We start from the raw sequence: 27,164 nt of genomic DNA on the forward strand, positions 1-27,164 counted from the left end.
AATTAGTTCACTTTACAATCTAATTTAAGAAATATGATAAAAAAATTGCCAATTCCAAAATGTGGTCTGCCCTTATTGTGAGTTTAAAATTACCAGATATAAATATGTACAGTCGTCTGATTAACTGTCAATTAATTTCGGGTCTTTCTGGTTATGACTGTACTCAAGTTATCATTTATAAAGTCCAACTTATATGAAACAAAGCAATTGTGTAGTGTACACAGACCCATTTCACTTATAATAAGTTGATTTTTAAAGGAACCGTTCACTTATTTGGGTAATTTTGGGGTAAACTAAATAGCTTATTAGCTATTGATTAGTATTGGTCTTACTTTTCAAAGATAACTGTGGCCAGAAAAAAAGCGATTTTCCATTCCGAATTCAGGTGCAAAGGGGCGGTCCCTTTGTCTATACACTATTTGATGTATTTTGTAAATGTCATGGATTAAAAAAAATTTCGAATATAAAATTAAACTGTATTAGTATCCAATGTTAATTGTAAATGTCATTATTTAAAAAAAGATTTTTTAACTTTCTATTTCTAAGATAACATTTTTTAGCGCATTGAATTATTGCTTCTCTGTAAAATGTAATTAAAGGAGTAAAAAATTGCACTTTTACCAATTCAATTTTTTTTCAAAGAAGCTTTTTTCCCGGCGCAGTGCTTTCTTGTCAGTTAATAAATAATTCAATTTACAATTTAGGAAAGTTTATTTCTTGTTTTCTAAAGCTTCAAAATTTCTTGTAATTTTGAATATTTTGTAAAATGTTCTGTTTGATTTCAAACAAAAATCGTTAGTGAAAACATATCTAAATAACAAGTCAGAATTCTGAAAATTCATAAACCTCTAGAGATGAAATCTTCCAAATGTTTATTTTGAAAAATTTGAAGCAAAACATTGCATATCGAGATATTTTTATGCACGTTTTCTTCTTGGTTACAAATAAATAATTTAAAAAGCTCTAATAATTGAAATACGAATAACTGAAAATTATCTACTATTACTCGCAGTCGAACACTTTAATCGTCTCACCGCGCAACTTCTTCTAATATCATACTGATCGATTATTTTGTTTCCATGATCGGCCATAGATCGCTGACATTGTATTGACTACTGACTGTTGATACTTACTTGTGGTTAGAAGTGTAGAGTTTGATGAGAAAACATATTCTGGACACGGATACCAACCATCCTCTCGTTCACATCCACTACAATTCATATTCATAATCAGCTGATTAAAACCCATCTGTGACCGCCATTTTGAATTTGTAAGAAACATACATTTTTTGAACAAGCAAACAAGCAAACAAGCAACAAAGAAAATGATTCCAATAACATTTTTAACTATTTATCAGAGCACATGCCAATTTAACTTATCAAATTTTTTATTATCATCATCATTGCAGATGCAAGTGTAAAAGTATAATTCATTTTTTTTAATCGGTTAAGAACGGTTATATTAAGGACTCTTACCCGGAATTGATCTCAGCATTTACTTAGATTAAGTCCAGCACAATGCGCCTTGGTTAAAAACTCAAGAATTGCATTCATGCAAATTTGGTAAAACTAAGATGGCGCATATAAGTATAGAATACGTTCCTAGTGTTGTTCATGTGCTCAATAAAGGGTCTCTCCACAATTGTTAGAACCTTGAGATGAGTTGGTATCATCACTCCTGTTGGCTTGTCCCTTAAATAGTGGATTGTTAAAGGGAAAGTCGTCATAATTTCAAGTTAACCTTTTCTAAAGATACCCTGTAACCTTATCAAATTTTTAATGTGGGAGATATCGTCGTTTTACTTTGTATTTACTTTAGACAATTTCTTCATCGTTTCTTTCGGAGAAATCCTCCAAACACTCTTATTGAGAAACCAAAATTAAAAATATCAAATTTTTTAACTTAAAAACATGGATATCACATTTATTCTTGTAAGGGTACCTTTGCGAAACCAATATACCATTCTTTTAATGGATGGCCACTTTAAATAAGGCCTAGAGTTTCTTAAAGGAATTATTCGATTAATGGAGGTTCACTTAAAATAAAGTCTACAGTTGCTTAGAAGGAATCATTCGATTAATGGAGGTTTACTTGAAATAAAGTCTACAGTTGCTTAAAGGAATTATTCGTTTAATGGAGGTTTACTTGAAATAAAGTCTACAGTTGCTTAGAAGGAATTATTCGATTAATGGAGGTTTACTTGAAATAAAGTCTACAGTTGCCTAAAGGAATTATTCGTTTAATGGAGGTTTACTTGAAATAAAGTCTACAGTTGCTTAAAGTAATTATCGTTTAATGGAGGTTTACTTGAAATGAAGTCTACAGTTGCATAAAGGAATCAATCGTTTAATGGAGGTTCACTTAAAAAAAAGTCTACAGTTGCTTAAAGGAATTATTTGTTTAATGGAGGTTCACTTGAAATAAAGTCTACAGTTGCTTAAAAGGAACTATTCGTTTAATGGAGGTTTACTTGAAATAAAGTCTACAGTCTCTTAAAAGGAACTATTCGTTTAATGGAGGTTTACTTGAAATAAAGTCTACAGTCTCTTAAAAGGAACTATTCGTTTAATGGAGGTTTACTTGAAATAAAGTCTACAGGCTCTTAAAAGGAATTAAATTCGTTTAATGGAGGTTCACTTGAAACTAAGTGTACAGTCTCTTAAAGAGGAATTATTCGTAAAAATGAGTAGACCGTTGGCAATAATTGAATCAGAATAAAATTCAGTATTCAGACGTTTGAAAATAAACTTAAAGTACTATGGAACTGTGTACACTGTACACTACACAATTGACGTGTTTCATGTTCAAAATAAAAAGTTGTCGTTTTCCTTTTACATAGTTTTATGGTTCACACTGTTTAAACAAGGTAGCAAAATCATCTCTGTGTATCTTTAATGGTACAGTGAGAACCAGAAAACTCTGGAATAGGAAGACTACTCTAAGACTCAAGTTATGACTTTAAATGGTTCAATGAACACACAGCTATTGTGCATTGGAAACTTAAATTGTAAAGTTACGTACAACAGTACAACTATTTGCTTGTTAACAACGTCAAATACAGTTAATTTTTCCTTTAATATTGTCTTTCTATTCCATAGCTTTCTGGTCCTCACTGTATAGTTTTAATAAATAATAAATTGAAATTTACCTATTTCCTCCAGGCCAGATAATCAGACTATCCTCGATGCTCAAAACCATCCCTGTCGTCTCCTGAACAAGTAAAATATTAAAGAAGAAGAAAAGATTAATCGAAAATCTTCAGTATTTAACCAATAACATGCCAAAAGTTAATGGTAAAGTTAGATAATCAATTTAAATTAAGTTTTTTTTACACTTTAATATCTTCGGTGTCACGATTTGAAAATACTTTGATATCTAACAAAATAGAAAAAAAAATCCCGACAAAAGTTTTTCGTCCTTAATAATGCCCATTACAATGACATAATTAGACATAATGCCATAGCTAGTTCAATTGAAGTACCTAGCCGACATACATACCGATTATACATTTCGTGCAATACCTCTTTCTTTTTATCTATAATGGTAAATGCATAGATTAATAAAAATACAGATAGAACTCTGGCTGTTGTCCTTTCAAGATTTAAGAGTTTTTCGTTCACAATAACCCTGAATCTTGAAAAGACGATATCTAGTGTTCTATCTGTATTTTTTATTAATCTATGCAATTTTACCATTACAGATGAAAAATAAAGAGGTAAAATTGGTAACGATAATATTGGATTCAATTCAGAAACAGGCAATATTTCCCATTTTCTTTATGACACATTTCAATCAATCTTTCACTGAGATAAAGACAACTCTTAAAGTTTTTAGAGATCGCAACGGTACCAGTACAAACGTTGGACCAGTACAAACGTTGGACCAGTACAAACGTTGGACCAGTACAAACGTTGGACCAGTACAAACGTCGAACCAGTACAAACGACGGACTAGTACAAACGTCGGACCAGTACAAACGTCGAACCAGTACAAACGACGGACTAGTAAAAACGTTAGACCAGTCCAAACGTCAGACCAGTACAAACGTCGGACTAGTACAAATGTCGGACTGGTACAAACGTCAGACCAGTACAAACGTCGGACAGTACAAACGTCGGACCAGTACAAACGTTAGACCAGTACAAACTTCGGAATGAAGAAAAAAATATTTGAATTTTAAGATATTTTTTTTCCTTTTTATTATTTCCTTTTTACGACTGCAGTCTAATAAAAATTTACCAAAAGTTACTGAGTTCTTGTCACTAACTCAAATATTCTCATCCTTAAATCTTTGCAACCTGGTAATGGTATTAACCTTTGATACTTTCAAACTTAAACTGTTAATGATCTTATAGATTTCATAGGTTGAAAAATTTAAGGATATACGACATCGGGTTGCTAAGATATAGGCATATTAAAACTCCTTTTTGGTCTGTTGATTTACACAGGGCTAACTTCAAAGGACGAGACTTTATTCAGTTATTTTTATTTTTATCACAATATGTGAGTAATTTTTTATTTATTTCTTATAGCATTTTTTTTAAACTCAACCAAAGTCCGACGTTTTTCCTTATACATGTACCTGTCTGACGTTTGTACTAGTCTGACGTTTGTACCAGTCCGACGATTGTACCAGTCCAACGTTTGTACTCGATTTTTGCGTGCTAACGCGACATCTTGGTTTGAAGCTTGCTTGTGCCTAATAGTGCTAAGATTTTTATCACAGGGTTACCCACAAAGAATGATACTTCAGAAAAGACTGTACGAAGTTTATACTGTCTGTTTCTTTAAATTAATATAAGTGTACACTTGTTCTTTAAGAAATTGCTAAATCAGCCATTAAACGACTGTCTTCAAGACTAAAACAGAGTCGGGCCGGCGCCCGTTTTTGGGGTCGTGCGGGTCGTTTTCAGACTCTAAAACAGCGTCGCTTGTTCTATGCGGGTTAGGACTTTAACTTTGAAGTTAACAAAGATAAGCTGAACTCTTCACAATTTTGATCGAAATTATTCCATAAATCTGTAATTTAAAAAAAAAAGTTTTTAGGACAAAGAAAATCAGATGTTTTTTGATTTAAATATCCTAAACATTTGCTTTTCTTATGTAATGCCAAATTTTGAGACTGCAAGAGAAAATGTATCCAAAAAAACCAAAAAACAAACGCAATCTTTTTTGGTTAGTATTTCCTTTCTTTATTAAAAGTTTAAGCACTAACTCATTAACTTCGGAGGATTTTGTTCTCAACTTTAAAATCCCACAGACCTTGAATTATAAGGGGGAGATCAACGTTTCACCCTGTTATGTTAACATTGAATAAAATTACCCTTGAAAATGAATAGTTGCCAACAGCCACAAGTTCTTTCTCTCCAGCTTCGTTAGGTTGGATATTCATCACCTTGTATAGTTTATTAGTTAGAAATAAGAAAATAATAATAATAATAATAGTAATAATAATAATGATAATAATANGATGATGATGATGATGATGATGATGATGATGATGATGATGATGATGATGATGATGATGATGATGATGATGATGATGATGATGATGATGATGATGATGATGATGATGATGATGATGATGATGATGATGATGATGATGATGATGATGATGATGATGATGATGATGATGATGATGATGATGATGATGATGATGATGATGATGATGATGATGATGATGATGATGATGATGATGATGATGATGATGATGATGATGATGATGATGATGATGATGATGATGATGATGATGATGATGATGATGATGATGATGATGATGATGATGATGATCTTTACCTTATACTCTGCGAACAGTCTGTCTCCCATAGCATCAAAAACGACCCGACCAGTTCTGAAAACAGTTTATTTTATTTTATTGTGATTTAAATTTCAATCAAAAACTTATTTAAAGAGAAGATTTTATGAAATCTAATAAAAGGACAAAAAAAGTGGAAAGATTCCACAAAGATCTATAAATTATCCGTAATTTCAGTCGACCCCTTCCACCTATTAAGGTAAGTGGTACCCATGATTACTAATTAATAAACACATGGAATATAACCAGAGGCGTGTTCAGCCCCCCCCCCCTTGATCAGCGAAATCTATAGCCCTCCCCCTGGAAAAATTTTCTGAATACGCCACTGAATCTAACTTTAGGATTCAGGTTGTTGGGACGTGTGATGGGGGAGATGTTAAGGAAATTGGGGGAGAGGGGAAGGGAGGAAGCCAATTAACTTGTTTTTTTTTGTGGAGTTCCTTAGTTTATGGCAATAATTGGAAGCATTGGGATTTGTTTTGTATTCTATTGTGAGCTGGTATAATCTGAAGAAGGAATATGATTTATCGATGTATTGGTTTATACCAGTCTTTATACTACATACATGATACACTAACTTACCTTTTTTTGTGGAAAATTCTTAAAAATAGTGATGTACACTCCCCCCTTTGCCCTAACCACACTTTTACGACTTATCATTTTTTTCGGTTTAATTCCAACAAACTAATATATAGCGTTTAATTTGAATTAATAATTGATCATATTAAAACAATGCAGATTTACTTTTATAACGTTTTCTGGCCCTTTTATACATAAAAAAACTAGCGTAACTATTTATTAATTATTAACTGAAGTGCCCGGCGTTGCCCGGGGATTGAAAAAATCAAATTTTTGATAAAAAACATCGAATTTTGAAAGGAAAATTTCCCATTTTTATAGCCTTGGTTACCCCCAAAATACCCATGGGTTCCATTAACAAAAATTCAGCCCGTTTGGTCCAGCCGTTTGGCCAGCTGTAGGTAACATGTATATAAATATATATACATGAGCGAAGAGATTTATTCTATTGATTAGTTTATGAAACTTACAGAAATAAAAGAAGAAGCTGTTTAACGAATGAAACTTCCAAAAAAAATTAAATTTAGAATATAAAGTTTGATATTTACCTCACATCTTCAAGTTTTTGATATTTACCTCCCATCTTCAAGTTTTTGATATTTACCTCCCATCTTCAAGTTTTTGATATTTACCTCCCATCTTCAAGTATAGAACCGGAACTAAACATATAGAACCGGAACTAAACATATAGAACCGGAACTAAACAGATAGAACCGGAACTTAAAAAAACCGGAACTTAAAAAATAGAACCGGAACAAAACAAATAGAACCGGAATTAAACAAATAGAACTGGAGCTAAACACAATAGAACCGGAACTAAATAAATAGAACTGGAAATAAACATATAGAACCAGAACTAAACATATAGAACCGGAACTAAACCAATAGAACCGGAACTAAACATAGAGAACCGGAACTGAACATTTAGAACCGGAACTAAACATATAGAACCGGAACTAAACATATAGAACCGGATCTAAACAAATAGAACCGGAACTAAACAAATAGAACTGGAGCTAAACACAATAGAACCGGAACTAAACAAATAGAACTGGAGCTAAACACAAAAGAACCGGAATCTAAACAAATAGAACCGGAACTAAACAAATAGAACTGGAGCTAAACACAATAGAACCGGAACTAAACAAATAGAACTGGAGCTAAACACAAAAGAACCGGAACTAAAGAAATAGAACTGGAACTAAACAAATAGAACTGGAGCTAAACACAAAAGAACCGGAACTAAAGAAATAGAACTGGAACTAAACATATAGAACCGGAACTAAACATATAGAACCGGAACTAAACCAATAGAACCGGAACTAAACATATAGAACCGGAACTAAACAAATAGAACCGGAATTAAACATATAGAACCGGAACTAAACATATAGAACCGGATCTAAACAAATAGAACCGGAACTGAACAAATAGAACTGGAGCTAAACACAATAGAATCGGAACCAAAGAAATAGAACCGGAACTAAACACAATAGAACCGGAACTTAAAAAATAGAACCGGAACTAAACAAATAGAACCGAAATTAAATATTCTAGATTTTAAAGGACTAAATGTGACTTCATCCGCGTTGAGTTAATAAGTAAACACTGAGTTCTCTGTCCTCGATGATCAGTCAAGGGTATTAGTGGTACTGTTGTAAATCGGGGATGTCCCTTTTTAAATGGAAATTTACATAAAAATTTCGCTTATAATCCCAATTTTAGATCACACAAAATATAGCCATTAATAAAAAAAAACCATCTGAGAAGTGCCTAAACTTGGAAAAAACTGAAGAAAAAATATTTTTGATTTTGAAAGTTTGATCCTTATTTTCTATAACATTTGTTCCTTTTTCTTTAAAATTTTGATCTTTTTTTATAAAAATTTGATCTTTTTCTAAATTTGGATCTTTTTTTCTAACCTATTTTGAAATTTTGATCCTTGTTTTCTAACCTATTTTGAAATTTTGATCCTTGTTTTCTAACCTATTTTGAAATTTTGATCCTTGTTTTCTAACCTGTTGCAGTTACTGGGAGCCTCTTCCACATCTTCCTCTTCTTCATATAATTTAGCCAGTGCTCGAGCAAGTATGTGTCTAAATTTTTCAAAATACATTTTTGGATTTTAATTTTAGAATTTGGAATATATAAGTTTTGTTTTTTAGATTTAGAACTAATAAAACGTACGGTAATGTACAAGTTTACATTTGATTGTAAAAAGCAGAGACTTTTATCAACGTCTTTTGAATGATACTTTTTAATACTTATTACTCATTTGATTTGTTGCTCAAAATCTTTATTCGCAATCGCAAACCAATTTTGATTTTGATTAAAAAATATTCAAATTTTCGAAAATGCAATCCATTCATTAAAATTTTAGAACAGAAAGTTGAGATATCTCAAAAATATTTCGGCGGACATGACTTAGATCTAATTTTTTTATCAAAAAGTTCTAATATTCTAAATAAATGTTTGCAGTTAGAAATTTTGTTGGTCATTCGACTCATAACCAATCTAAAAGACGGTACAGTAAGTACTGTATATATGCCTTCATGCGTACTCTCCCGTTTGGACTACAAGGTGAACAGTCGACCCAGCACGTTTTATGTAACAAATGTAGCCTGGCAGGATCAGATTGAACAGGGGAGTACCAGGAATAGGAATAAAGGGAAAGGAAATGGCGCTGGTCTGGCATGAGAAAGCCAGTCGCACAGCTTTGCAGACCGGTACGGTAACCTTACACACACTCTTTTGGTACAGACACACACACATGACGTTTCCACCCCCTGGGGAGTACAAATACAAACAAATACTCACAGAGCATCGTGGATATGTGCTTTCTCGTCCTGGCTCCGGGTTAATACCAGACCCAGGGTTCCATTCGGTATATTCTTGGATTTTAGAGCCTAAATATATATATATATAAATTTCAGTTTTTAACTTCACATTTATTATTATTACATATATATATCAGTTGAAAAACAACAATCTTCTTATAACATTTTATTCATAAACAAATTGTTTCATGCTTTTATGCAATCATCAGTATGAATGGTTTTGAGAATTTTTCACAGATGTTTCGCGGATTTTCACGAGATGTTAAATTAATTTTCAAATTAATGTTACATATAGATACAAACAATAAAACAAGCATGATGTTAAAAAAAACCATACTTTATCACACTACATTTACTAGAAGCATCTTGTTTTAATGTATATATATAAATATATATATATAATAATATATAAATTGATTCAGAGATAAATATGTATATTTAGGAGCCTTATATATATGTATATTTTTTTAGAGCCTAAATATATATTTATTAGAGTCTATATACATATATCTACTAAGCTTTTAGGGCGCTTCAAGACCATCGTCTATTTCAATTGTGAACATATGTACTCTTTATTAACATTGTAAAACAAAACAAACAAAATTTCGAGCATTTTCTAAATTTTCCAAAAAAAAATGTTGTTAGAGGCATTAATATTTAAAAATTTTATCATCCATAAACCTGGGGTATTGCAAGGTCCCACATAAAATTTGGGCCTGATCAGTTCAGCCGTTTTGAAGTTTATTGGACACAAACAAACAGACACCCACACAAACAAACAGAAAGACAAGGAAAGTATGTATTTAGATTTAAAGCCTAAATATATCTGTTTATCGAATTTAAATAAATTTATATTTAAAGCCTAAATAAATATATCTATTTAGAGCCGCAATAGATATACATTTGAAGCCTAAACACATGATTGATTATGGAGTTTAAACTTTTAAATGATCAAAAGTAAAGTTAAACTCATTCTCTTTCTCCATGGGAAGAAGTTAATCGCTCCGTTATTGGTCAAAATTTCCCAGATTTATCCAATAAGAGATTGTCTTGAGTTCCTGCAAGACTGGAATGAGATTAATTCTTTACATCCATTTCCAACTCTAATCTCCAGTATGTTTATATATTTCCAACTCTAATCTCCAGTATGTTTATATATTTTTGACTGTAGGAAACAGAATTATTATTCTGTCCCGGCAAAAACTTTATAATTGGAAACTTTATCAATATTTTAGAACTTTTACAATTCAGTGCATTATGCATACAATTCACAACATTTTTATAAAAGACTAGCTTGGGAACCCAGCGTTGCCCAGGGCACTCCTAGTTACTCCCACCGTTTACCCGCGCTTGGACTTCTATTATGATTTTGGCTATCTTTCCCTATAAACGTGGACCCAATCTACTTAGATTATCAAAAATGAGCTCTGAACATTCCAATGGTTCTCCCGAGTTCCTCAATAAAACAATCAAAATTTGAGACAAATAGGTCAAGGGATTATTCAGCTATGATCGGGCATCCAATAAGCAGAAAAACATATTGGGATTACAATTTTATATAAATAAATATAAAGATATATATAGATACTGAATATCATCTCTATATACATAAATATATAGATATATAGACTCTAAATATCATCTCTATATGCATAAAAAGATTTATGGATACTAAATATCATCTGTATATACATAAATAGATATATAGATACAAAATATCATCTTTATATACATAAATAGATTTATAGATACTAAATATCTTTATATACATAAATAGATTCATAGATACCAAATATCATCTTTATATACATAAATATAAAGATATATAGAGATACTAGACATCATCTTTATATACATAAATAGATATATAGATACTAAATATCATCTATATATACATAAATAGATGTATAGATCTTAAATATCATCTTTATATACATAAATAGATTTATAGATACTAAATATCATCATTATGAACTTAAATAGATTTAGAGATACTAGATATAATCTTTATATACTTAAATAGATTTATAGATACTAAATATAATCTTTATATACATAAATAGATATATAGATACTAAATATCATCTTTATATACATAAATAGATAATTAGATACTAAATATCATCCTCATAAACATAAATAGATATATAGATAATAAATATCATCTTTATATACTTAAGTATATTTATAGATACTAAATATCATCTTAATATACATAAATAGATTTATAGATACTAAATATTTATTCTTCTTAAGGTAATACAACTTATAAAAGCTATATATCTTTAAAATATGTCTTTGGTAAAAGTAAACCAATGAAAATTCGGTCAAATCTAAAAAACAATATGATTCTGAAGATATCAAATAATATAAAATCCTGTTATATAACTTAAAATTAATAAAATAAAAAAGAATCAATTTTTAATATAATTGTTTCCGTTTTTATGCACATTTAATAAGATAAAAGTAAATTCTTTTTGTGCGCACTGCGCAGTAAAACATGTCCTAGAACTAGTCCTAGAAACCGAACTGGACTTTCACAAATTGATGTTTAGTTCAGTTTTGCTCTAGGGAATTTAAGAGACATTGTAAACACATTTATAGATAATAAAAAACAGAGATAAGAAAGACAACATTCATTTTAAGTTTTTACATTTGAAGGTTTCAATATTTAATCTATGTAATAAAGCTCTTCACTCATTTATACAGGGTTACCCAGAAAGGATGAGACTTCAGAGACGACTGTACGGAATTTAAATTGTCTGTTTCCTTATTTTCATGACTTCAGGAGATTTAATTCAACCTAGAAATCGTCATATTTTAAGAGTTTAAAGTCGTCTTTACAGTCTCATCCTTTGTATGTAACCTTGTAATGTTAACATAGCTAGCCAAACGGCTGGACCAAGTCGGCTGAAATTGTTTTGGAGAGCTCATGGGCACCCTAGGTGTAACAAAGGCTAAGATATTAGAGTTTTTATATCCAGTTACTAAAACTCCTTGGGGTTCGCACAAACATTTCAAATCCTCATAAAAATGGTTTCAATTGAGCGCCGGCTTAAATCTTAAAAAATTGAATACAATTTTAAGTGAAACCAACCATATTTGAGCCGCGGCTCAAATTTTTAAAATTCGGCTTCAGATAAAGGTTCATTGTATTGTTGTGATTTAAAAGACAAAGGGTGGCTTGAAATTACAATAAAATTCCTTTTCAGTTCACTTCAATATATTTTTCTTAAAACTTAAAGGGAGTGTTCGCGAAAAATTAAATGGGGTATCGTATAGGCTTACGGCGAAAAATAAGTGCTTTTGATCGCTCCTAATAGTATTTCTATCTGTTGCGTCTAAAAGGAGAAAATTGCTAAAAAACGACTCATACCGAAGAACGTAGCGTCCATACAAAATCAGAAAGTTGCAATAGTCAACTCGAATCGAAAAAAATCAATTTAATTCCAAACAAATCATTCAGATATTATACAACCAATAGTCATCAATTATTTTTGGACGCATTCATATATAGTTGATATTTCATAATATTTAAAATTGAATATTTTGAATATTTAAAAAAATTGAAGTTTTTCTTGAAGATGACAGATTTAATAAACCCCCTCTGAATATTTCATTGTTGAAAATATAAATTTGAAGATTCTAAACCTTACATAAGTGTACTATGTATTAGTGAGGTAGTAGGCTCTAAAAAAAATATTAAAATTTTTTTTATGAACTTTTGTGCATTTTGATTTTTGACGCAACGCTTTTTTTCGATTTGACATACACGTTTTTCATAACAAAAGCTAAAAGCAACTTTGAAAATTTAGACAAATAAATTTCAGAATTGTTTAATAAGTATAAATATTTTCGAAAGCTAAGCCAAGGCGTGAAGTTTTACAAAAATTTGCCATGTCCCAACAATAACATTGACGGATTTATTTCTTGTAATATAATTTTATAGTTTATCGTAAAATTAATAATTTTGAAAATATTTTGCAACATTTTATAGTACTGTACTGTACTGTACTGTACTGTACTGTACTGTACTGTACTGTACTGTACTGTACTGTACTGTACTGTACTGTACTGTACTGTACTGTACTGTACTGTACTGTACTGTACTGTACTGTACCTGCTCTGTAACTATCCACGCATATCCCGTCCCCGTCATATTTTGTTCTGCAGCGTCAGCAAATATCTTTTCTGCGTCTTGTTTCCTAAACAGTGAGTTTATAGAAGACAGCTCGAAACGGTCAACTCACCTTTGTTTGCCAGCATCAGTGCCCGCATAAACAGTACGAGTATACTACAGTGATAACCAGAAAACTGTAGAAAAGAAAGACGACATTTAAGCAATATTGAAGTGCTTTTGATGTTGTTACAAAGTATATAGCTTTACTAGTAAGTTATTATATCACTTATTAAGTGAAATTGTTCTGTTTACACTTCACAATTGCTGTGCCTCGTGTTAGTTGGAATATTTAAAGTCATAACTTGAGTCTAAAAGTCGACTTCCTATTCCAGAGTTTTCTGACTGTTATAGTATGACATGTACCAGTGCAATGCTTGTACCGGTTCGGACCATATGCATCAATTGGTCTATTTAACCCCACCCCAACAACAGGGATGGTCAACTATTGCTGTGTTTTAAAAAAGGTACAGCTGGTGTCTCCAAAAAATATAGGAATAATTGTTATATTTTTCTTTAAAAAGTGAATATTTACAAAATAATTTTACATGTCATAATCTGAGTTTTTTCCTCTTTTTTTCATTTGAAAACCATTTAAAAAAAAAAGTTTTTTGTTTATTTTCCTTTGATTTTTTAACATATTTTAATATTGACTTTGATTGTTAATTATATCGTTAGAACTGAAGAGGGTTAACCCAGACCGAAATATATTTTCAAAAAATGTGGAATTAACACCTTACTTTTTACTCTGTGGGGTTTAGAGCATCATAAGACGAAATTCGTGAACTGTTTTGTCTACTAAAGTTTATACTTTATTTGTTTGTGTTTTGATTGTATTGCATTGTAATCAAGGATATAATGTAAGGAAAGTTATTTCATTTCATTTTTTGTACTGCAGTGTACTGTATCTGGGCGGTAATGTAAACGCAAGACGGATGTCGAAGCCTGACATGGGATCCATCTTTTAAATAAAAAAAATCAATGAAATATTCTGGTCATAGGAAACTATTATGTGCATTATCAAAATTATCAAAATTTAATGCTTTTAACCTTCTCGGATACTAAACAAAGACTGATGCATCTATTCTTGTTTAAAAATTCCGCCCAGAGAGAACTGGTTTCAATATATACGCAGAGTATACGTGACAGCAATTAACTTTCCTTGCATTACAACCTTGATTGTAATCATGTAATGTAGTAAAATGAGAATCTTCCAGTATAATCAATCAATAAAATATTCATAAATCAGAAATATTAGACATCAATGCTTCTCCGTTTACATAAACTGTACTCTAGCAGACAAAATGTTGACACAACTTTTGAATGTAGTTATTACAATGCTAAATCTCAACAAAAAGTTATTTTAGTCGTTACTTAATAAACATTGTTATTGCTTATTGTGACACCCTGAATTAAATTTCCCTAAGACCAATTGCTTTATGATCAGAGCCCACGATTTAAAAACTTCGGCTCGAGTCGTTATTCCTTAAACCCGAATTTAAGACCCAATCTTCGACCCAACTCTGACGACATCTTGTGCCACGTGATTGACAGCTGCGAGATTAATGTGATTTCAGTTTGAATTTATCTACTTTATAACCACCTGTTTATAACTCAAAATATAAAAATCATTATTGATTGCTTTTGTAAGTTAAAAGTGCTCACCAATAGTTTATTAAAAAAATCTTGAACAAAATTTAATGAGTATACACTTTTTAACTACGTACACTTTTTTTACAATTGATTTTGTGTCACTGATTTTTGCATAGAGATAATTTTTAACTTACGTAGCATAGAGGAAGTAGACCCTAGCCTGACAATCCTAAAAAAAGTTTAATTAAATATAAAATAAAAAACTACAATTCTAAATCTTTCTATCTATCTATCTATCTATCTATCTATCTATCTATCTATCTATCTATTTTTCTATCTATTTTTCTATCTATTTTTCTATCTATCTATCTATCATCTGTCTAACCTTCAGATTTGCAATGGTGGATGAGTAAGATTCTTGCCCAGGTTCAAATTCTTCTACCTTCTCCACCTGAAATGAGCCGTCTAGAAAAATCGCTGTATGGTATGGTATGGTATGGTATGGTATGGTATGGTATGGTATGGTATGGTATGGTATGGTTTGGTATGGTATGGTATGATATGATATGGTATGGTATGGTATGGTATGGTATGGTATGGTATGGTATGGTAAGGTATGGTTTGGTATGGTATGGTATGATATGATATGGTATGGTATGGTATGGTATGGTATGGTATGGTATGGTATGGTATGGTATGGTATGGTATGGTATGGTATGGTATGGAATAGTATGGTATGTATGGTATGGTATGGTATGGTATGGACGGTATGGTATGGTATGGTATGGATTCCTGTTGTTGTACAGTTAGGAAGATGGCCAACTCTGATATCTTCGTTCCAACTGAAGTAGCGATCTGTTCCGAATTTCCGCCCACTGTACACCACAGCTTAATATTCGTTCAAAGACAAGAAAATGTTTTAAAATTTTGGCCAAAATTTTCGAAAAACTAAAATTACAAAACTTAACATATTTAAATATTATTTTTAAAACTCTTGACTCTGGAATTTTGATTTCATCATAGAAAAAAACAAACAAAGAGTTTGATAAACGTTAAAGCTTAAGTTTCCTGTCGTCATCCTAAAATAAAAAATATATTTTAAAATAAAAAATAAAAATATAAAATTGAAAACTTAAAAAAAATAAAATTTTATCCATCTTAACAAATATACTAGCTTGGGAACCCAGCATTGCCAAGGTTACTCCCGCCGTTTACCCGCACTTGAACGATTTTACCAGAAAACAAATTTTCGCAATCAAAGTCGACCTACTCAGCTTAGAATATTGAAACCAAGCTAAGAACATTCCCGTGCAGGTCTCCCGAATTCCCAAAACAATATTTAAGCCAAATCGGTCCAGGTATCCGAGTCATGATCGGACAAACAAACTGTATATGGGTGTCTGTCTGTTCGTTTGCATCCAATGAACGTCAAAACGGCTGAACCGAACGATCCCAAATTTTGTGTGGGACCTCACATGAAGGTTTGTGAATGATAACATTTTTTAAAATTAGCCTCCAACAAAGATCAATTTTCATAATTTTTTTTTATAAAATCTGCAAACTTTTTTGGTTTTTGTTTTACAATGTATATAAATGTATGCTTAAAATTTCAATAGAAGATGGGCACGAAGCACCCTGAAAGCGTTTTTCATCAAATTTCCCGTTAGCTAATACCAAACCTTTGGGTTCTAAATTTCCAACTAAAGAATAAAACTATTAGAGGGAGAAAATAGAAATAAAAATGAATTGTAAAATATTCAAGACACTTAGAAAGTAAGAAATAAATCATTTAAACTTTGAACTAAGTTTATTTTTATGTGGGACGTGTATGTTATTTTTTAATGATCTTCCTAGAGGTTCAGACATTTTTGTGGGTGTAAACTGTAAATATTTAGATATTTTTGGATTTTGAAAAATTAAACGTGGATTGGTAGATAGGTACTCCATAAGCTTATATGCTAACCTTTGGGTCAACGATGTTTGATTACCACTCATCAATTTGTTTTCAAATTTATCCACAGGCTAAACTTAATGATGGGATGAGCCATAGTTTGGTTCGTTTAAGGTTTTTAAACATATAAATTATGTCAACTTATTTTTTATCCCGGAGCGAACTAAAAAAAAACAAAAAAGGATGGGGTAAGGTTAGTTTTTGCATATTTCTTCACTCAGGAATAAAATTTGGCATCGTGCTAGGAAAGCAAATGTTAAGAATAAAATATTTTAAAAAAGTAAAAAAATTTCAGATTTTTGAGAAATGTTTTTAAACTTGAAAGTCCGAGAACCTTGACAAACCCATCAAATCATTGTAACAAATATCTTCCCTTCCATGAGCTAAATTTAAGAACGATTTTATTAGTGTAGCGATTATATAGAAATCTTTGCATGTCTTAGAAATAGAGGATTTAAAAAAAGGCCTAAAGAACCGATTATTTAAATTTTGCAACCTGACTAGATCAAAGATTGAAATATTACACAGGGATCAGAAAATTAGAGACTGATGCAAGTTCTCAGGGATTTTCTCGTAATAAAAACCTAGGGTAGAAATATGCTAGAAATATTCATTCTTTATACAGACACACTTGCATTCATTAATTAAGCTTTAATCGTCATTTCTAGAAATAAAAAGATTTTCTTTGTTTTTTTTTACCTTTGTTTTTCTCGACTTTTCATTTTCCTCATCCAACAAAGTTTTCCGAAGATGTCTACAGAAAATGTTATTGTTGAGAGCTATTATACATATTATTTTTGCTTTATTTTTATTTTGTAGATTTGATATTATGTAATGTTGAATATTTTTGATGAATATAGTTGTTACGTAAAAAGGAGAGAGACGTGGGAAAAACAACAAAAAAGATAAAAAAGTAGTGGAGTGGGAGTGGTGGAAATGCTAACCTGAGGAGATCAATATCAAACCATCTCTCTTTAAACCAGCCTGGGAGAAACCAAACATATCCTTCCTTCTGCGTCATCTGCATTCTGTACGCTTCACACATCACGTGACGAGCTGAAATACGCAATATTATATTAATGTAGATTTTTGGTTTTGGTTAATTGAACTAAGAAAAATATAAATTGTCTAAAAACCGCAAACTCAAAGGAACGCTAATATTGAGCTCTGGAAACTCTTGTGTTGCTTTATCTCGATATCCACTGTCTGGACACTTTTGATTTTCTCTTTTCTCTCTCTTTTGGATATCCCTGCTAAGTTTTGCCCAAAGAGTTTTCAAATTGGTTGCGCCCAAAATTTCCCGGCTTCTGATTGGCTCTTCGGTTTCTGCAAACGACACTCTACAAATTGTAAACGGGAAGGACGTCAGTTATGACGAGAGATAAGAGAGTTACAGAGATCGATTAATACCTATAATATGCGATATTTTCCACAGCATGTACAAGTACTTTACACGACCAATCAGGAGACATCTGTATATAGGGATATTTAAGGATCCTTTGAATAGGAAATGCAAAATCTTTAAAAATAGACAATATTCTTATGTTTAACATTGGAGTATTTCTTTAAAAGTTGTAAAACTTAACCCCTGAATTCAACGAGTGGCCGTAAGATGCCAGTCAAAAAACATTAGCATGGCGTGCCGGGAAACTATAGGCCTACTTAGCCTATGCAGGTAGAGTGTATGAGCAGTCTGTGTAGTCTGTGGTTATGACAATAAAGGAGTTGAGTCTTTGCCACAAATTCTGATTTTATAATCCCTATATCTTTAAAGCCTAATGTAGTAGACCTTAGATATTTCAAACTGTGAATTCTGTTAGATTAAATAATCTGAGATTGAAATATCAAATGGACTACACTACCAAGTTGCAGAGATATAGGGATTCGAAAATAAGGGTTTGTGTCAAAAACTCAATTCCTTTCCAATAAACTGAACCCAATTTATAAAAATTAAAATAATAAATTGTTAAAAAAAAATAATATGATCTTGGTTAGAGGATCTATACTAAAAATTTAGTGGTGTCAAATAAAATTACTCACACGGTTTTAAATGAAAATTATATTCTTGCTTTTTGTAATTATCAATTATGAAGTTTCATACGATAGAAGAATATTTTATTTATATGTTTAAACTGCATATAAGTGATGTTTTGCCCCTGGATTCTTAAAAACTTAAACATTTAAAAACTTAAAAACTTAAAAAACCTGAAATTTTGGTAACCTCACAATTTGGTAACCGACAATTTGGTAACTGACAATTTGGTAACCGACAATTTGGTGACAAACAATTTGTTTAATTAAAACTTATGTTTCAAAATCATTGTTAGAACATTTATTTGTTAAATACATAGAGAGAAAATAACAATATGCAGGATTTCTTAAAAGTTTATCATGACAAATCCACGAAATCTATTTGTAAACTCGACCTGCTAGCCTGTCCTAACCACAACGCTCTACCCAGAAATTGTCTTAACTTAACATAATCCCACATATCGGCTATCAATCTATTAGTTTGTAAATAGTGCCGCAGTGTTCGGCCCCCTAGCCTGTCCTAGCCGCAGCACTCGGCCCAGAAATCGTCTTAACCAAACCTAATCAAAATGTCAAGTTACCAAATTGTGAGGTCACCAAATTATTAGTTTCCAAATTGTCAATTATTAAATTGTCAAGTTACTAAATTGTTAGTTGCCAAATTGTTAGTTACCAAATTATTAGTTACCAAATTGTTATTTACCAAAATGTTAGTTAACAAATTATTAGTTATCAAAATTAAAATTATTAAATTGTCAAGTTACTAAATTGTTAGTTGCCAAATTGTTAGTTACCAAATTATTAGTTACCAAATTGTTATTTACCAAAATGTTAGTTAACAAATTATTAGTTATCAAAATTAATGTTAGTTACCAAATTGTTAGTAACCAAATTATTAGTTACCAAATTGTTATTTACCAAAATGTTAGTTACCAAATTATTAGTTACCAAAATTCCGCCCATTATACAAAGTTGTAAAAGCCCCCTCATACGCTCGTCCTGGTTTAAATATTAACAAAAAGGACAATATAAAATGCACTCTTTATCTATTGTATTTTCTGTATTATTAGATATTTTGGTAATGGGGTACTATATGGCTACCTAATTTGGAGCAGGGTTAGATCTGCTGACTATAGGAGGGGATAGGAGGGGGGAGAGATCAGCTTATTGGGGTTACAGAATACACATACATGATACACGGTACACATATAAAACAATTTTTTAACTTGCTATCTCTCTGTCTATCTATTTTTCTGTTTCTCTCTCTTTCTCTCTATGTACTTTAAATATAAATAAAAATATTAACGTTAAAAAAATGTATTAAAAGCTGTTTTAATAATCCTTCATTCTGCAACCACTGGACTATTTCCTGGTCCCCCATTTCCATAATCATCTTCATGTCCATATTAGTTGTTTTCCCGCGTTTGACTACCTCCGTGTAGTCTACTCGGAGGAATCGCCCCCCCCCCCTCTACAAATCAGCTGATCCCCCGGAGTCAACCCCCCCCCACTCCCTCTCTAGTCGGCGTCCCCAAGTAGTGTGTCTTAGTAGCCATATAGTACCCCATTACCGATATTTTTATTATATTTGTTTTGTTTGTATTATTTACAAGTAATAATATTCACCACAACACACACAGACTGACATTGGTGAGCGTTATTTGATATTATATACAGAATACTAATATTCTCATCAAATACTTATTTAACAATAGAACTTGGTAAAGATGCAAACATAGCAAACAGTTTTTTTTAAAAGTTATGATATAAGAATAGATATATAAATAGATTTGAGGGTCATTAAAAAAGTGGGACAAAATATAATTCCTAAAATTTTTTTACTCAAAACCAAAAGATGGTATAACGTTCTTTGCTATAAAGTAAAATTTATACTTATAATTTGCTAGTTCTCACGAAATAAAAAAAAATTGTATAACCCAAACTATGCGTGATTGTTAATATTAAAATAAGAAAGTTTACTCAAGAAAAATAAAATTACAAAAAATTAGCCCCAAAAATTACACCATACATTTATTGAAAATGGCAAAAGCTAATTATTGAAACAAGAAATGCCAACTTTAAACCAATAATAAGGTGTGAGAATTAGTTTTTGATGATTCTTCATATTTCATATTTTTATTCAACTACAAAGCACGAGATAATACAAATAAAAAATCACAATTTACTATGTAGTTTGGACCCGCCTAACCATTAGAGGCTCTATATGAGACCATTGAAGATTTAATAAATTTAATTAATGTTAATATTAACATAAAAATGTTAATGTTAATAATTAATATTAACATATAAATAAACATCAATTGCTTAAAGTCAGAGTAGGTTGTTTTAATTGGTTGGCCCACTATAAACGAATGAGAATTACAGATAAAAACAATGTACATTGTACATTTTAAACATAAGAATGATAATAAATCAGGTAAAAGGTAAGGAGGAGGTGAGGGAGTATAAAGAAAAGGGAGGATACTCAGCGTAAGGGTTGGAACAGAGGGTAACATAAGTTATTAGAATCATGTTTATGAACTAGAGGGTGAAGAAGATAGTAAAGACTAAGTTTATCCACATGATACACAGTTTTTTTTTTTCAGATATAATTTGCATAACTATCTAAATAGATCTTGGCGACTTTTCTTTTAAACGATTTTGCAGATTTAGTTTCTTTAAGCTCTAATTCAATCGAATTCCATATTTTTGGAAATAAGGCAGAGGGAAAACATTTTAGGGTTTTAAAGAGAACTCGTTCAAGTTTATATGATTTTGTTCTATTTGGTTCAGCTAAAGAATTAAACATATTCTGGAAGGAAGCTGGAAGGTTTTCATAAAAGTATTTATGCATAAAAGATAGAACACCTAGTTTATATGTATCATCAAGATTTAGGAGTTCTAATCTGAAAAATATTGGATCTGAATGTGCCTTAAATGAACTATTATTTACTGCTCTAATTGCCCTTTTTTGCAAAGACTTGATTTTCTGTAGTTTAGCATTTTTTACGCCCCCCCATGTTATAATTCCATACTCAATATGTGGCCTTACAAGTGCATTATAGACTAGTAGACGAATGTTTAACGGTAAAATGTTTTTAATCTGATTCAGAGCAAAAATTGAGCTAGCAATCTTATTGGAAACATGTTCAATTTGATAGTCCCAATTTAAAAATTCATCAATTTTGAGTCCAACAAATTTGAAATATTTATTTGTACAGTCAGTTCCGATTCTTTCTAGTATCTCACTTCCAATTTTTAATTTGCAGTTCTCAGGATCAAAATGCATATTTTTATTTCCTAGTTTGAAAAAATTACCGCCTTTCAGTTCATGTGGCGTTTTCGGAACATATCCTAGTTTTGAGACAATTACTTGAATTCAAATCAATGTAAGTTTTCAAGCATTTACGCACTTAAGTAACAAAACAAGATGTTAATTAGCAGTTAATGTAGTTTTTATAAGATAATTTTTTCTTTCAGTGATTTATTTTGTAAGGTATGAAAGTGAGTTTTGTTTTAAATTGTGGATTATACTCAAAAATACTCAAAGGCGGGTTGTCTCGGAAACGCGACATGATTCAAATTCAAGATGCGTTCGAAAATGCCTGCCATTGTCTTGAAAACGGTCAAGAGTTTTTTTTCATAAAAAGAACTCCTCTTATAATTTTGATTTCAGAAAATAGTTTTAAATTTGGAATTATTGTCTTTGTCGTGGTAAATAAAATGTTGGTTAAAGTTTTAATTTTCGACTTTACCTCTCGTTATCGGCCGGGATCCTAAAAATCCGGTCATCAATCTGTGTCTATTTTTAAAACTCAGTGTTGATTTACTGTTTTACTAATTACTGATTTACTTAACAATTGGATCCCTTTATTCTAAAACTTGATTCTATAACTTGATTTTAAAAATTGATTCTAAAACTTAATTCTAAAACTTGATTCTAAAACTTGATTCTAAAACTTGATTCTAAAACTTTAAAGTAACATGATCCGAGCCAGTACAACGTATTTACATTAAGTCGTACTGTCCAGTCTTGACTACCCAGTGTACAGTCGACAAAACACGTTTTAACAAGCTCACAGTGAACAGTCATCTCCCTATATTCCATAGTTTAAAGGGTCTCGTTGTAACTGATGATAATATAATGATAAAGATTCGAGAATACAGTCTGGGGAATGGGATTCTATAATGTCTATATTGTCAACATAAAAAGGATTAGTGTAGAACGAATAAACTAGTTAATCTCGACAAGATTGGAACTTGGCTCAAGATAAATTATAGATAATGGAGTTTATGGCTCGCTGAGCCTCAAATTCCTTGGGAGGAAGGAATAATCGGTTCATGAATATAAGAATGACAGATTTTCAAAATGAAAAAAAACGTGTTTAATAAAAAAAAGTTTTAAAACGCATTTTCATTGTCGTGTCTGGACAATCTTTACTTTAGATCGTTTTTAAACAAATCCCAACCCTACTCTCTAGCACTAGAATTATATCATTTTCTTCTCAATATATTTCGCCAAAAACTTTGGCATCATCAGGAGTTTGTCCTATAATATAACAGATATAAGCAAAAAATAAAAATAAAAAATACAAACACAGCAACTAAAATAAACAAAAAGTGAGAACGGTATATTCTTAGTTATATGGTTAGGATGACAGCTGGAAGGAAGAAGATAGTTATTCTTCTTGTTTTCCTTCTTGTATAGATCTGTACGTATATAACCTTGGTCATCAATAAATATCTTCATGTCTGGACAATTAAGTCCTGCTTAACCTATCCAGTGAGAGCTTATGATCAGTCTGTGTATATCTAGTCTGTGGATAAGTCAAACAACCATGTACTTTTTAAAGAAGCAAGGTTTGTGTTTTAAATGAAATCCAAACTTTTGAATGTTTTTACAGAGTTTAAAAAACAAACCAACCTGAAGAAACATAAAAATCTCCAATTATAACTTTAGCTCCTCTCTCCTTCAGATCAGTTAAATACTAAACATACAACAAATATTAGTTTAATTTTATGACAGAAAAAAAAACAGTTTTCAACGGAAATGCACGAAAAGATTTAGATGTTTACGCGTACTCTTCCTGTAATCTGTACTTACATAAATTATTCTATTTATCGACTTTTTTAGAAATATTCAGAATATGTGACACCAGGAATATAATGGTAATTTTTAATTGTGGTTTTTTAAATAGCTGCTCGCAAATTTATGTAGAGGAGACAAGGAGAGAAATTAACAGAATTGATCTCATTTAAGACAGTAAACGAAGATATCATTGTTACTTAGAATACCATTGTGAATATAAATATATTAATCCCATAACATTCTAATATATATCAATCATGAGAGAACGAAAATAACAGTTAAAACAATTGTCTTGATATAGTAGGTATAGTAGGTATAAGAAAATCACACAGCTCAGCCGCTTTAGTAATTGTAAATTGGCGGTACAGTCCTAACTAGGACAGCAAAGGTTGACCCAGCTCGGATATTCAAATGGCACCGGTTGTGTGTGAAATTGCCTTGAATTATACGAGGTTACTCACAACGTATGCGACTTAAAGGAAGTGTCTGGCTCACGTGGATTTAACGGTTCTGTCAATATTTCAGAAAGCTGTGACTTCCGATCACAATTTGACCCTTAATACATAACTTTATAGCCTTTTTTCTAAAATAACTTTTTTTGGTATATATATTTTGAATAAAAATATATAAAATGAACAAATCTAAAAGTTTAAAGATTGTTGAGATACAGACAAAAACGCGTTTCAAATCAAATAAAAGAGACAGGATGCTTCTCTCTGTGGTTAGTTCAGTGTGGACTAGACATGGTAGTAGAGCTGAGAGCGCAGTATTAGAAACATTTTAAAGAAATCATTTGAGACCTTTATAAGACGTTTGTACGGTGTACGGTTGCTAAGTAAGAGCGTAAGATTGATCTTTAAAATCCTCCTGGTGCTCTCCCTCAGGCAGTTTGTGGCGCAGAGGTCGGTGTTTCAAAATAAATGTAAAATATTCCAGAACTTTGTTATTATTTGAGCTTAAGAACTCAAATTTTCTTATTTGAAAGGCCCTTTAAAAAGAGATTTAAAAATAAGTGTCGTATGTAAATATTTGTCAAAGATAAAGATAAATATTTAAAAACATTTCTCTGACGTACTTTTTAAATTTTTTTAAAACCTCCCTAATACCATATCCATTGAAGATTGAGATCTTATTCATGGGGGGGGGGGGCTATATCGATCAAAAAAGCCCAACCGGGATAGGGTTAAATTTCGGTAAATTTGTTATTATTATTATCATCATTAATCTAAGAAAAGAAGTCTCATCCTATCTATTATATCTATATATTAAGTTTATTCATCCTTGTGAGTAACTCTGTATTCAAGTTTTTATTAATATATCTATATATTAACTTTATGCATCTTTGTGAGTAACCGTGTATTCAGGTTTTTATTAATATATCTATATATTTACTTTATATATCTTTGTGAGTAACCCTGAATTCAGGTTTTTATTAATATATCTATATATATTTACTTTATACATCTTTGTGAGTAACCCTCTATTCAGGTTTTTATTAATATATCTATATATTTACTTTATGCATCTTTATGAGTAACCTTGTGTTCAGGTTTTTATTAATATATCTATATATATACTTTCTTTGTACTTTACTAATCCCTCTGTACATGATATGGATAAAAATCCTGGTGTTTGTATAATCATTCATTAAAAATTCATTAAAAAAATAACTGTAAATATAGAAGTACTTTAAATATATATAAATAGTAAACACAACAGCTAATGGTAACAATAATCATATTCAAGTTAATGATATAATAAGTATAAATTAAGTAATATTAATAATTATTCTAATTGTGATAAATTATGATAAGGACAACAAAAATTATATTATAATTTTAGCAATTTTGAAAATAAAAAATGTTGGATAAAAAAGATGGAAATCCGTCAATAAAGGAAACCTGAAACCTAGTCGGCCAGGTTTCAATAGTTTGTGACTTATTTTCATAACTGTGTAGCTTGCAATGAATAATAATATTTTCCTACCATCTCCATGTTTGTAACATCCCGGGGGAACTTCCGGTTTATCACGAAATTAATTCCTTTCTTCTGGAAATCATCCTAGAACAAAAACATAGAAATTGAAGGGACAAATCCTAATTATGATCCTAGGATTTACAAAACTCTTTACAGTTCTTCATTTTATTTAAATTATTAACTTGAATAAAGGAATTTTTTACAACTTCTCAAATCATTAATAAAGTGTGAAGGAGAAGGGTGAAGGGTCCAGGTCATGAACATTTCTTTAAAACTAACAGATTTTTAACCAAAAAAATAATAAAACTGCCCTACTTCTTCTTTTCGTTTATTTTTAGGCTAAAACTTGATGAACCGTTTAGAGTTAACAAAATTTTCAACAATCTCTCATTTTTTCATCTGGTTTTAGAGAAATTTTTAAAAACATTTTTGTTATATTTGTGCCCCTTAGATCCGGATCCGGATGATGAGGGTTGTTAAAAGGTATACCTGCATGTCTGAGATATAATCCGAATACTTCTGTCCATCTTCAGTCAGTGCTCCAACCTTTTTCCATTTTAGTTTTCCGAGGGTATCCATATATACATATCTAAACATATCCATATCCATATATACATATCAGGTTGACAAATAAACGCAGCAAATTATATCAAAAATCAAGACGACATTTAAGTCGTCCTGCATACTGTCATGTTTCGTGGGACACCCTGTATCTATATCCATTCATACATATCTAAACAGATCTAAACGTACACCTATCTATAAATACGTACACCTATATATATTCATATAAATAAAGTTATCAATAACCAAACATAAATACCTAAGTATATCCATCTATTCACACCGAATTATAAATCTATATATACAATACCTTATGATAACCGTATATAATAAAGACACTTGATAGAACCAGAGAAATGTTTAATAACGTTTTTTCAAAAAATAGTTTATAAGTTCTAAATTGGTTAGTCGACTTTTACAGGGTAATCTCAGACAAAGCTTGGTTCCCAAGCTAGTAACTCATAAATATGATGAGAAAGAAAATTATGAAAGAATAAAAAGTGCATGTGTGTAGCTTCTATGAGTTTGCTTAGTTATAAACTATAGTTTGG

The 27,164-nt window shown here is 30.9% G+C and overlaps 1 protein-coding gene across 1 annotated transcript in view; it reads right to left on the bottom strand.

The window, feature by feature from the left end:
• LOC111715709 (glutamate [NMDA] receptor subunit 1) overlaps positions 1–26,628 on the bottom strand; it is a 47,635-nt gene extending 21,007 nt beyond the window's left edge. Inside the window, exons 1-18 of the mRNA XM_023491074.1 lie at positions 26,539–26,628; positions 26,059–26,133; positions 23,908–23,971; positions 17,897–18,008; positions 17,652–17,706; positions 15,387–15,452; positions 15,196–15,230; positions 13,352–13,436; positions 9,212–9,300; positions 8,413–8,490; positions 7,792–7,816; positions 7,732–7,736; positions 6,971–7,033; positions 5,797–5,851; positions 5,324–5,395; positions 3,149–3,210; positions 1,602–1,691; positions 1,134–1,210 (exon numbers count right to left, since the gene is read on the bottom strand). Of these exons, the coding sequence (XP_023346842.1) occupies positions 1,134–1,210; positions 1,602–1,691; positions 3,149–3,210; positions 5,324–5,395; positions 5,797–5,851; positions 6,971–7,033; positions 7,732–7,736; positions 7,792–7,816; positions 8,413–8,490; positions 9,212–9,300; positions 13,352–13,436; positions 15,196–15,230; positions 15,387–15,452; positions 17,652–17,706; positions 17,897–18,008; positions 23,908–23,971; positions 26,059–26,133; positions 26,539–26,628 (1,198 nt within the window). The remainder of the gene's footprint in view (positions 1–1,133; positions 1,211–1,601; positions 1,692–3,148; positions 3,211–5,323; positions 5,396–5,796; positions 5,852–6,970; positions 7,034–7,731; positions 7,737–7,791; positions 7,817–8,412; positions 8,491–9,211; positions 9,301–13,351; positions 13,437–15,195; positions 15,231–15,386; positions 15,453–17,651; positions 17,707–17,896; positions 18,009–23,907; positions 23,972–26,058; positions 26,134–26,538) is intronic.
• Between the last annotated feature and the right edge of the window lie 536 nt (positions 26,629–27,164).

The sequence above is a fragment of the Eurytemora carolleeae genome, unplaced genomic scaffold, assembly GCF_000591075.1.
Source record: "Eurytemora carolleeae unplaced genomic scaffold, Eaff_2.0 scaffold1270, whole genome shotgun sequence".
NCBI lineage: Eukaryota > Metazoa > Arthropoda > Copepoda > Calanoida > Temoridae > Eurytemora > Eurytemora carolleeae.